This window comes from Melampsora larici-populina (assembly GCF_000204055.1).
Source record: "Melampsora larici-populina 98AG31 unplaced genomic scaffold MELLAscaffold_16, whole genome shotgun sequence".
Lineage (NCBI taxonomy): Eukaryota > Fungi > Basidiomycota > Pucciniomycetes > Pucciniales > Melampsoraceae > Melampsora > Melampsora laricis-populina.
In genome coordinates this window covers 93,955-106,428 of record NW_006768780.1, presented here as the reverse complement: position 1 = coordinate 106,428, position 12,474 = coordinate 93,955, and the positions used below count along the sequence as shown (strand labels likewise).

At 41.4% G+C, this 12,474-nt stretch overlaps 2 protein-coding genes across 2 annotated transcripts; both read right to left on the bottom strand.

The window, feature by feature from the left end:
- Nucleotides 1-6,879: 6,879 nt before the first annotated feature.
- Nucleotides 6,880-7,645, bottom strand: MELLADRAFT_62741 (uncharacterized protein; the record flags this gene model as incomplete). The annotated part of the gene is made up of 4 exons (XM_007409407.1): nt 6,880-7,018; nt 7,095-7,326; nt 7,484-7,526; nt 7,589-7,645. 4 exons carry the CDS (start codon nt 7,643-7,645, stop codon nt 6,880-6,882), a joined length of 471 nt encoding a protein of 156 aa, XP_007409469.1.
- A 3,717-nt stretch (nt 7,646-11,362) lies between these two features.
- MELLADRAFT_85898 (uncharacterized protein) lies at nt 11,363-12,419 on the bottom strand (the record flags this gene model as incomplete). The annotated part of the gene is made up of 6 exons (XM_007409406.1): nt 11,363-11,501; nt 11,578-11,887; nt 11,967-12,009; nt 12,072-12,111; nt 12,201-12,245; nt 12,328-12,419. The coding sequence occupies 6 exons, from the start codon at nt 12,417-12,419 to the stop codon at nt 11,363-11,365; spliced, it is 669 nt and encodes a 222-aa protein (XP_007409468.1).
- Between the last annotated feature and the right edge of the window lie 55 nt (nt 12,420-12,474).

The following is a 12,474-nucleotide window of genomic DNA, read 5'->3' as shown; positions in this document are numbered from 1 at the left end:
GGACCATAACAACAGTGTGACAGTCAGATTTGTCAGCACGTTTCAAGTGAGTATTGTCTGTGCCGCTGATGTATAGAGACAAGTTAGAGGAGATAATTTGTTTGATTGATGATCAACCAAGCCTTTTGAATTATCCAAATGAGATGCGTCACCAGAAGTCAGCTCTGATGTTGGGGTTAGATGAAGGACACACAATTGGGCCTGTATGCTCTGGGGTTTGCAAACATACAGCCAGGACATGAAATCCAAAGTCACATTTGGTCTATGTAGACCACAACATACATCATTTGTGAGCTCAGCAAGGTACAGAAAACAAACACTTGTATGGGTCATGCATAATCCTGTTCTCTCAAGAGCCTGGAGCTGCATGGACATCAATCTTTTTTATTTATTTTCTCAAATACCATTTCTTGTGCAAGCCCCATTAGCCTATTTCTCTTGTTCTCACTATAATCATAGACTACTGGCTATATTGTAAAGTGTTATGCATCAATTACTTGAGCCTTTCCCATCAAAGTCATATGAGCCCTCTATTGAATTAGAGTATCCATCTTTGTACACCAATTGCTTCATGTAATCTCCTTAAATAGTCCAAGGTTTTTCACATGCTACCCTATTTGTCTAATAAATTTATGTTGACTGAACCATGGTGTTTCACTGTAACTCTAGAGATGTCTACTCATATTCCTTACCACTGACTTAAACAAAGCTCAAAGCCCTTCCTCTGATTGCATGAAAGTTGTTTCTTGATTCACAAGGAGATATATTGAATACCAGATTCTCAAGCTGATATTTATTGGGTCCAGATGATTGAGATCCTATGGTATGGCATCCATGGACTAGAAACATGCATCTATATAGATTGAACAGCTTTGTGATTGTGCATAATGTGGTAATTTTGGCAAAGAAGAAAGCATGTTAATTGTAGAGTCGCTTCTTATGCTATGATTGCAACAAAGGGCATATATGACCGTTTGTATCCTTTGTTTGAGTCTTCACAGCCATTTCTCATTCTGTTGTTGAAAAAAATGTTGCAATTTCATTTACCATCAAACTCTCAAATTTCTCTGTCTTGGAAGGACTGATCTTCACTAGAAAGTTGCAAGAATTCAGCCTTGATATACAGAAATCCTGTTCTTCAACTAACCCCATCAATAATAATTTCTTTTTATATAAGTCTCAATGTTATCACCAATGTGTTCATACATCAACTCTTCATATTCAACTCTAGGTGATTTTTGATTCTCTTTTTCACAGCTCCAGCCTCCCATCACTGGAAGAAGGGTGGTGCATTTTACAGCCATGTGTTGTGGAAGCAAGCATCAAGCAACAAAGCTTGTGTTTCTTTTGTTTGACAAGATATGAAGCGTGGGGAGGAAGTGGACGGAAGTCTCACCTCACAGACAGTCATTGAGCAAGTTAATATCACTTGTCATTTAAAAGAGGTAACACCAGTTGTTCAGGAGAGGCTTTTACATGTACGGTGTATGTACTTAGCCCACTTTCTTCATGTCTTACTTACCCATACACTCATCACCATGGCCCAAAGCTCTCAATCATAGAAGTAAAATGTTGGGGTTCAACTGCCACAATTATTAAGGTTAATCAAAGAGAGAACTTTAGCTTTTGTTGAGATTGCCAGCTGCCAAATTGAATTGTGTGCACTATAATCATATATATTAGAATCCTATCACAGGTTAGTGTCTAGTCATAAGAACAGGATAGTTTCTAGTGACCTTTATCCAACTATGTGCATTATCAGATCCTATCACATGGTGATTCATCAGGACTTTTATTTCACAGAACTGGAAAATTCTCAGAAAACAAAGAAAAAAAGTCATGTATCATAGCGCATGATGTAGGGCTTCTTGCTAAATGGTTCAGATAACCAGAGAACCAAACAAAGCACTACAACATATTTTTGCAGATGTTCCCAGAGTAGCCGCCATGTAACAATCTCAACAAGTCTGACTTCATGGTGATTTGGTCCTGAACACATTAATTGATCTGGGCTTTGTAAACCACTGTAATATGTGAACCCCACACATTTTTTTGATTCCAATCAAGATCAACCAGAGGGCATGATAGACTGGAATCACATTTATAATCAAGTGTTTGATTTCACACAAATCATTTGTTTGTATCATGTGGATCTCTTCAGAGGCTCTTGAACACCTGTATCAATCACATTTTGTTTGTGCATGTTGATGTGCTACACAAAAACTTACATGGTGAAATGCCTGCCTTCAATTTACAATGATTTTTGACAGATCATGTATTGTTTTACCAATAATGGTTTTCAAATGTAACATCAGGATATTACTCACGGTTTCATCTTGTATTTTAGATCCTTGAATTATTTGATATGATGATTGGTTTTCCAAACAATTTGCGCAAGTCAGCTTCTCTACAGAAATTACCCAACAGAAAGGCTGCCACTATATATACTGGTATAGGTATAGTTGGGTATAATACAGCTTAAATTGTACTATACTATACTCAGTATAGTATAGTTCGAACTATACTTTCCTCAACTATACATGGCCAAGGGTCACACAAGTTTTCCAGCAGCATGTTGAACTATACTGTACAGTATAGTATAGTATAGTATAGTATAGTATAGTATAGTATAGTAGAGTAGAGTGGCAGCCTTGCCAACAGAAAGATTGGTATACGCTGGAATTCCAATAGAAAATCAATCCTAGCAACTGAAAGCAAGACTTTGTAGCCAATATGAAGCAACAATCAAGTGGAAGTGGTGATTGAGTTGGTTGTGTCAGAACACACACTGACCACACATGGGAAGTGACAATGAAAAAGGTGTTGTCCAGCACAGCAGACTCAGGGCTGTGATACACTCAACAGGGATTTTGGAGGATGTTTCAGAGGTAATTTTAATGGTTTGTGTGTTAGATGTGATGTGTAGTGTTCTTTTTTCTTCTTTGACTTTGTCTGGTTTATGCTATGACTTTTGTGTTATGTCTCTGTGTTTTGTAGTGTGCTCTTTTTGTTTATCAAATTCCTCATTTGTCCGTTTCTCTCTTTTCAGTCATTTGATATGTTGTGAGGTCACATCTTTGTGTAGACACATGTCTTTCTTTCTACCTCTTAGCTTAGAGCATCCCCACCGCGCCGCCGGAAACGTAACATTTCTGACATAAACGTAAATTCAACTTTATGTTTCCAGCCAGATGCCCTACACCGTGTCCAAATACAGTCAACTCTTGATATAAGCAAGCCCCGTGTATGCATATTGCGATGTAAGCAAGGGTTGCCGCGCGATTTTTTTTGGTATACGTGAGTGCTCTGCCAAAATCAAATTGCTTGATGCATAATGATTAAAGCATAAGATTGGCGAAAATATGCTCTTATCGCGAGTTTTTCTCTGTGTATACAAGCATAAATCTCACAGGAGAGGAAAAATATGCTTTTATGGTGATTATTTGTGTGGTAAGTCCGACTGCTGGGCGGTACCATATTGACTCGGCGGGGCCGGGCTGGCTCCGCCCCGCTCAAAGCGGGGCTTATATTTGCGCGCCGGGGGCCCATTCTCACCATAAACGCATAATTCAAGCCAAAAAAGGGCAAAACTTGAATTATGCTTACTTTGTGATTATGCATCGCTCGATGTAAGCACAGCAAATCTGTCGACGGTCGATATGCTTACATCGAGAGTTGACTGTAGTCCCTCACCTGGCCACAGGTGTCCGAGTTGTTGCTAGTTGAGCTGAAAGCTCTGGACAACTTGTTTTTTCATACTTTGGACATTCCAGCTTCACACGCAGACCCTAGTTGGCTGCAGTGTGTGCTATCTTGTATGACAATCACCACCACTTGATTGTCCCAGCAAGTGATTGAAGCAAAAGACTGGATTTTTTCCAGAGGTTGTGATCCAACAAAACAGTCATCCATGACAAAGGTAGAATCACAACAACAATATCCAGCTTGCGCGGTGCTGGCAAGGCTGGCTGCAGCTGAGATACAGCTGTCTGTCTGTCAATTTGGACAGCTGTATCAACTTTACGGTTCCAGCTGCGGTGGGGATGCTCTTAGTCTGTTTACTATAAAGAGCCGCCTATGAGTCTGAAGAGTTTTTTCCTCATCTATTAAAAACTTTTCTTTTCACTAGCAAACATCACTTACTTACAACGTATTGTTTTGCCGTGAATGACTCATAGGTGAGTTTCTCTTAGTCCTTTTTCATATCTCTTTATTTCTCTTGTCATGTGTACATGTTTTGTCTGTTAGTTCTTTGTGCTGTTCTTTTGTTTGCAAAATAAATCATCTATTAAAAACTCTCCTTTTTACTAGCAAACATCACTTACTTACAATGTATTGTTTTGCCATGAATGACTCATAGTTTTGACTCAAGTGGCACCTTGGAGAGGACCCAGGAAAACCCTTATTGAGGTACATGACATATAATATTGTCCTACACTACACACACTTCACCACAGGTTAAAGTCATGGAAACTTGATCAGGTCCATTGCTCCTGCCGCATAGATGACCAGCCTGGATCATAACACTTCACCATGTAAATATCCGTGTAGCACGTCGACGTGCACACACGGAGAGTTTTAAAATAAATCTCAAAGTCTTTTGGTCGGATTGAGACTCAGATTTTTGTTGAGCGCCCTTTGTGCTTTGTGATTTGTTTAAAGGATTTGCAGAATCCTTTGTTGTCAGTGGGGGCCAACTGACTTTCAACCTCCCAGGTGATAAGGGGAAGATGTACTTGTCGTGGAACCTCTTTGATGGGTCATTACAGGGTCCAAGGAAAGTCTTTCGTGTGTCCACGTCGACGTGCTACACGGATATTTACACGGTGCTTGGTTCAGTTTAAAATCCATACCTACACAGGTTTGAAGAGTTTTAATGTGGTGTAGAGGGTGTAAAACACACAGCAATTGACAGAAAACGTTAGAAAATACAATCTTGTACCTCATGCCCCTCTACAGTAGCTCTCCGGGGTCCTCCTTAGAGCCACCTTACACAAACACCCTTCTGATCCAAAAATGACTTCACACTGCTTATTCACGGGAGTCATGTATGTAAAGTCGTGTAATCAAATTTTCTTTTGGAAGAGTGATTGTGGTTGAGATTAGACTGGAGTAACTTGACGCATCTTTTTTTCTGCATCCAGTTTATCCAGGCAATCAGCAACTGGGCCCACTGCTTTCCATGCCGCATAACCAAGACCAAAAACACCAAAAATGGAACCAAAGACTATCCCAATTGCTTTGAAAACATCACCGGCGGAAGTCTTGCGCTCCACATCGGTATTATGAATAATAAGTGTTTCGGAATCTTGAAAGCCCGGTGAGGCTGAAGGTGGCATATATTTGGTTTGATATACTTCGAAATTTTCAGCAAGGTGTCGATCATTATTGATTTTTTCCTCACTCATTGGAGCCACTGTGGAGGACAAGGCGATACTTGGAGTACCAGGGCCACCAATGTCTGCTGGTGGGACGCGATGGGCCAAATGCATTCCATTGACTAGGTGTTCCATACTGATTAAGTAATAGAGGAAACAGCTGGCGAGATTCATCTTCAATGTATAAGGTAGATCTGTTGACTTTCAAAGCAAATCAACAATCAAAGACTGAAACAGCAATGATTGTTTGAAGGACTAACCTGGCTTCTATAGTAAGATACTGTTGAGTTGTGATGAAGCGTTGGTGATGGTCTTGTTGGACTTGGTCTGTCAAAGGAGGTTGTAGGTATCGAAAAGGTTGGAGTGATCACTATGTTTTGCTATTTATGTTTCTACTTATATATAATGATATAAGAGAGATCTTTGCAGATAATCCAAGCAATAATGAGGTCAAGAGGAAAACGCACCTGTTCCTATAAAGATGGACAATTGGCACAAAGAACAAAATCCAAACAAGATAAGGGAATAAAATTCTTTATGTGACCAAAAGAGTAATGCAAATTTGTCTGCTGTGATGAAACACCAGCAGCGTGTAGATAGTTATGAGGTATATTCCTTCCTCGCTCTGGCCAAATCGCAGTACAAACCTCATAGGGTAATGAAGGGAAGTGTCATCTTAAATCTTTTCATCAAAGAATGTATCGACCTCTCAAATCATTTCATCAAAGGATGTATCCATCACGATGAACACGATCTTATGTAATCTCATCGCTTGTAGTGAGAACTGTTTGTTGTCCTCATAGATGCAGACAATTCAGATGATTGAATTTGTACCCAATCCCATGTCATGTTTGAGGATGAGGGACTGTCCAACATTCACATCCTTGCGTTTGGTCTCAATGATCACAGCTTTTGGGATTTCATCATGTAGAAAAGTTACATGAGATGATTGACCTCAAGATAATATTTTGATGATTAACAATTGGACACAGCGTGACGGTCAGAATTATCCGCGTGTGTTTAAGTGAGTATCGTCTGTGCCGCTGATGTATGGAGACAAGTTAGAGGAGATATTTTGCTTGATAGATTTCCGACCAACCCTTTGGAATTATCCAAACGAGCTGCGTCACCCCAAGGTAACTCGCATGACGTGTTGAGTTTGGTGGTGAGGGGTTGATTGACCCTTTGTTAGGCAGACAGGCCAGAGGGGTTGAGAGGAGGATACCTACTTGTCGATGGGTGGGTTTGAGCACAATATTTGTGGACGAAGATTTTCAAGAGAATACAACGCAATATGATTTTGATTACAAGTTGCACAACCAGAAATGAAATGCACCACTAACAATTGGCATGCACATGTGCAGCAACAATGAGGAACATTTAGGAAGCCGGTTCAAAAAAACAAACATTCAATCCACGCGAGTGTCCAGGCAGAAGACGTGAATAAGGATAGCAAGGAGGGGTAAGGATGTGAAAAATTAGAGATTACAAATGCATGTGATCATGCTGTACCATTGGTCATGGAGACCAAGTCAGATGAGGAATCTGCACTGGGTAAATCGGATTCAGCATTCATCTCACTCTCAACTTCTTCACGCTCAGCCAATTCTCGTGCACGCTTCATCGCTTCAGCTTCATTCCTGAACAAGCAAAAGACTCAGTAGGTCAGCTTTCATTGTTATATTTGGGATCGATCGGTTTTTGAGATATACCTACCCGTAATGACCTTTTCGAGCTTTCACAAATGCATCATGTTTTGCCTTGCTATCAGGATCTAGCTCTTCGTCTTCATCGTCATCGGCAGCTGAAGGTATGTTAGGTTTTTGTAATAGTACTTGTCTTCGTTCGGTAGTGTCAGAATCCCTACGAGACGATGTTGAGGCTCGACGAATCACACTAGGACCAGCACTATCTTGATGTACAGGGGATGAGACTTCTTGGGTAAGACCTGACATACAAGTCCCAGGTGAAGCACTACGGTCTCTGGCCGAGCTGGTGGAGTGGCCAAGATCGAAGTCCGGTATCGCTGTGCCAATGATAGATTGAGGTTCAATTATCTACCAAGCTTATGTTCTTGAAGAAATCAACATGTATAGTAAGCTTACCGTCCAAGTTCATGACTTCGTCTGTCTCTGCGTTGTAGCGAACCTGTAGTTGAGGTGAGGTCAGTTGATATGACGTAGATCGATTTAACCTCAAAGATAGCATACAAATGGTGTCTTTGGCTCAGTGATCTTCATGGTCGAGTCTCTATTCAAGCATGGCATGGAAAGGCATCAGTCAAAAGACAAAGCGGTAATCAGGAAATCTAGCGGGGGGGATCTAATGTTAAGACATACCGGTTGAGATCGTTGAGAGCCAGGTTAGGTTCATCCCACGTCAAACTGATTTTCAGATCGACTTATCAGCAAGAATACCACAATCGATATGGATATCAACTAGATGAAGGAGAGAACGGTGACTGACTGTGGGGAACGAGATTCTTGTGATCCTGGTTTGTTTTTCAAGATACCTCGCGGGGCAGAAGTTAGATTGCTATTTGGTTGATGATGATTATTTGTGTGGTAAGTCCGACTGCTGGGCGGTACCATATTGACTCGGCGGGGCCGGGCTGGCTCCGCCCCGCTCAAAGCGGGGCTTATATTTGCGCGCCGGGGGCCCATTCTCACCATAAACGCATAATTCAAGCCAAAAAAGGGCAAAACTTGAATTATGCTTACTTTGTGATTATGCATCGCTCGATGTAAGCACAGCAAATCTGTCGACGGTCGATATGCTTACATCGAGAGTTGACTGTAGTCCCTCACCTGGCCACAGGTGTCCGAGTTGTTGCTAGTTGAGCTGAAAGCTCTGGACAACTTGTTTTTTCATACTTTGGACATTCCAGCTTCACACGCAGACCCTAGTTGGCTGCAGTGTGTGCTATCTTGTATGACAATCACCACCACTTGATTGTCCCAGCAAGTGATTGAAGCAAAAGACTGGATTTTTTCCAGAGGTTGTGATCCAACAAAACAGTCATCCATGACAAAGGTAGAATCACAACAACAATATCCAGCTTGCGCGGTGCTGGCAAGGCTGGCTGCAGCTGAGATACAGCTGTCTGTCTGTCAATTTGGACAGCTGTATCAACTTTACGGTTCCAGCTGCGGTGGGGATGCTCTTAGTCTGTTTACTATAAAGAGCCGCCTATGAGTCTGAAGAGTTTTTTCCTCATCTATTAAAAACTTTTCTTTTCACTAGCAAACATCACTTACTTACAACGTATTGTTTTGCCGTGAATGACTCATAGGTGAGTTTCTCTTAGTCCTTTTTCATATCTCTTTATTTCTCTTGTCATGTGTACATGTTTTGTCTGTTAGTTCTTTGTGCTGTTCTTTTGTTTGCAAAATAAATCATCTATTAAAAACTCTCCTTTTTACTAGCAAACATCACTTACTTACAATGTATTGTTTTGCCATGGATGACTCATAGTTTTGACTCAAGTGGCACCTTGGAGAGGACCCAGGAAAACCCTTATTGAGGTACATGACATATAATATTGTCCTACACTACACACACTTCACCACAGGTTAAAGTCATAGAAACTTGATCAAGTCCATTGCTCCTGCCGCATAGATGACCAGCCTGGATCATAACACTTCACCATGTAAATATCCGTGTAGCACGTCGACGTGCACACACGGAGAGTTTTAAAATAAATCTCAAAGTCTTTTGGTCGGATTGAGACTGAGATTTTTGTTGAGCGCCCTTTGTGCTTTGTGATTTGTTTAAAGGATTTGCAGAATCCTTTGTTGTCAGTGGGGGCCAACTGACTTTCAACCTCCCAGGTGATAAGGGGAAGATGTACTTGTCGTGGAACCTCTTTGATGGGTCGTTACAGGGTCCAAGGAAAGTCTTTCGTGTGTGCACGTCGACGTGCTACACGGATATTTACACGGTGCTTGGTTCAGTTTAAAATCCATACCTACACAGGTTTGAAGAGTTTTAATGTGGTGTAGAGGCTGTAAAACACACAGCAATTGACAGAAAACGTTAGAAAATAAAATCTTGTACCTCATGCCCCTCTACAGTAGCTCTCCGGGGTCCTCCTTAGAGCCACCTTACACAAACACCCTTCTGATCCAAAAATGACTTCACACTGCTTATTCATGGGAGTCATGTATGTAAAGTTGTGTAATCAAATTTTGTTTTGGAAGAGTGATCGTGGTTGAGATTAGACTGGAGTAACTTGACGCATCTTTTTTTCTGCATCCAGTTTATCCAGGCAATCAGCAACCGGACCCACTGCTTTCCATGCCGCATAACCCAGACCAAAAACACCAAAAATGGAACCAAAGACTATCCCAATTGCTTTGAAAACATCACCGGCGGAAGTCTTGCGCTCCACATCGGTATTATAAATAATAAGTGTTTCAGAATCTTGAAAGCCCGGTGGGGCTGAAGGTGGCATATATTTGGTTTGATATACTTCGAAATTTTCAGCAAGATGTCGATCATTATTGATTTTTTCCTCACTCATTGGAGCCCCTGTGGAGGATAACGCAATACTTGGAGCACCAGGGCCACCGATGTCTGCTGGCGGCACGCGATGGGCCAAATGCATTCCATTAACTAGGTGTTCCATACTGATTAAGTAATAGAGGAAACAGCTGGCGAGATTCATCTTCAATGTATAAGGTAGATCTGTTCACTTTCAAAGCAAATCAACAATTGAAGACTGAAACAGCAATGATTGTTTGAAGGACTGACCTGGCTTCTATAGTAAAATACTGTTGAGTTGCGATGAAGCGTCGGTGGTGATCTTGTTGGACTTGGTCTGTCCAAGGAGGTTTTAGGTATCGAAAAGGTTGGAGTGATAACTATGTTTTTCTATTTACCTATATATAATGTATCAGAGAGATCCTTGCAGATAATCCAAGCAATAATGAGGTCAAGATGAAAACACACCTTTTCCTTTAAAGATGGACAATTGGTAAAAAAACAAAATCCAAACAAGATAAGGGAATAAAATTCTTTATGTGACCAAAAGAGTAATGCGAATTGGTCTGCTGTGATGAAACACCAGCAGCGTGTAGATAGTTATGAGGTATATTCCTTCCTCGCTCTGGCCAAATCGCAGTACAAACCTCATAGGGTAATGAAGGGAAGTGTCATCTTAAATCTTTTCATCAAAGAATGTATCGACCTCTCAAATCATTTCATCAAAGGATGTATCCATCACGATGAACACGATCTTATGTAATCTCATCGCTTGTAGTGAGAACTGTTTGTTGTCCTCATAGATGCAGACAATTCAGATGATTGAATTTGTACCCAATCCCATGTCATGTTTGAGGATGAGGGACTGTCCAACATTCACATCCTTGCGTTTGGTCTCAATGATCACAGCTTTTGGGATTTCATCATGTAGAAAAGTTACATGAGATGATTGACCTCAAGATAATATTTTGATGATTAACAATTGGACACAGCGTGACGGTCAGAATTATCCGCGTGTGTTTAAGTGAGTATCGTCTGTGCCGCTGATGTATGGAGACAAGTTAGAGGAGATATTTTGCTTGATAGATTTCCGACCAAGCCTTTGGAATTATCCAAACGAGCTGCGTCACCGGAAGGTAACTCGCATGACGTGTTGAGTTTGGTGGTGAGGGGTTGATTGACCCTTTGTTAGGCAGACAGGCCCAGAGGTGTTAAGAGGAGGATACCTACTTGTCGATGGGTGGGTTTGAGCACAATATTTGTGGACGAAGATTTTCAAGAGAATACAACGCAATATGATTTTGATTACAAGTTGCACAACCAGGAATGAAATGCACCACTAACAATTGGCCTGCACATGTGCAGCAAAACTGAGGAACATTTGGGAAGCCGGTTCAAAGAAACAAACATTCGATCCACGCGAGTGTCCAGGCAGAAGACGTGAATAAGGATAGCAAGGAGGGGTAAGGATGTGAAAAATTACAGATTACAAATGAATGTAATCATGCTGTACCATTGGTCAAGGAGACCAAGTCAGATGAGGAATCCGCACTGGGTAAATCGGATTCAGCATTCATCTCACTCTCAACTTCTTCACGCTCAGCCAATTCTCGTGCACGCTTCATCGCTTCAGCTTCATTCCTGAACAAGCAAAAGACTCAGTAGGTCAGCTTTCATTGTTATATTTGGGATCGATCGGTTTTTGAGATATACTTACCCGTAATGACCTTTTCGAGCTTTCACAAATGCATCATGTTTTGCCTTGCTATCAGGATCTAGCTCTTCGTCTTCATCGTCATCGGCAGCTGAAGGTATGTTAGGTTTTTGTAATAGTACTTGTCTTCGTTCGGTAGTGTCAGAATCCCTACGAGACGATGTTGAGGCTCGACGAATCACACTAGGACCAGCACTATCTTGATGTACAGGGGATGAGACTTCTTGGGTAAGACCTGACATACAAGTCCCAGGTGAAGCACTACGGTCTCTGGCCGAGCTGGTGGAGTGGCCAAGATCGAAGTCCGGTATCGCTGTGCCAATGATAGATTGAGGTTCAATTATCTACCAAGCTTATGTTCTTGAAGAAATCAACATGTATAGTAAGCTTACCGTCCAAGTTCATGACTTCGTCTGTCTCTGCGTTGTAGCGAACCTGTAGTTGAGGTGAGGTCAGTTGATATGACGTAGATCGATTTAACCTCAAAGATAGCATACAAATGGTGTCTTTGGCTCAGTGATCTTCATGGTCGAGTCTCTATTCAAGCATGGCATGGAAAGGCATCAGTCAAAAGACAAAGCGGTAATCAGGAAATCTAGCGGGGGGGATCTAATGTTAAGACATACCGGTTGAGATCGTTGAGAGCCAGGTTAGGTTCATCCCACGTCAAACTGATTTTCAGATCGACTTATCAGCAAGAATACCACAATCGATATGGATATCAACTAGATGAAGGAGAGAACGGTGACTGACTGTGGGGAACGAGATTCTTGTGATCCTGGTTTGTTTTTCAAGATACCTCGCGGGGCAGAAGTTAGATTGCTATTTGGTTGATGATGAGGCATAGATGATAATGATGATGAAGATGATTGAGTTGCGATCGATGAAGTGGGTGGTGTT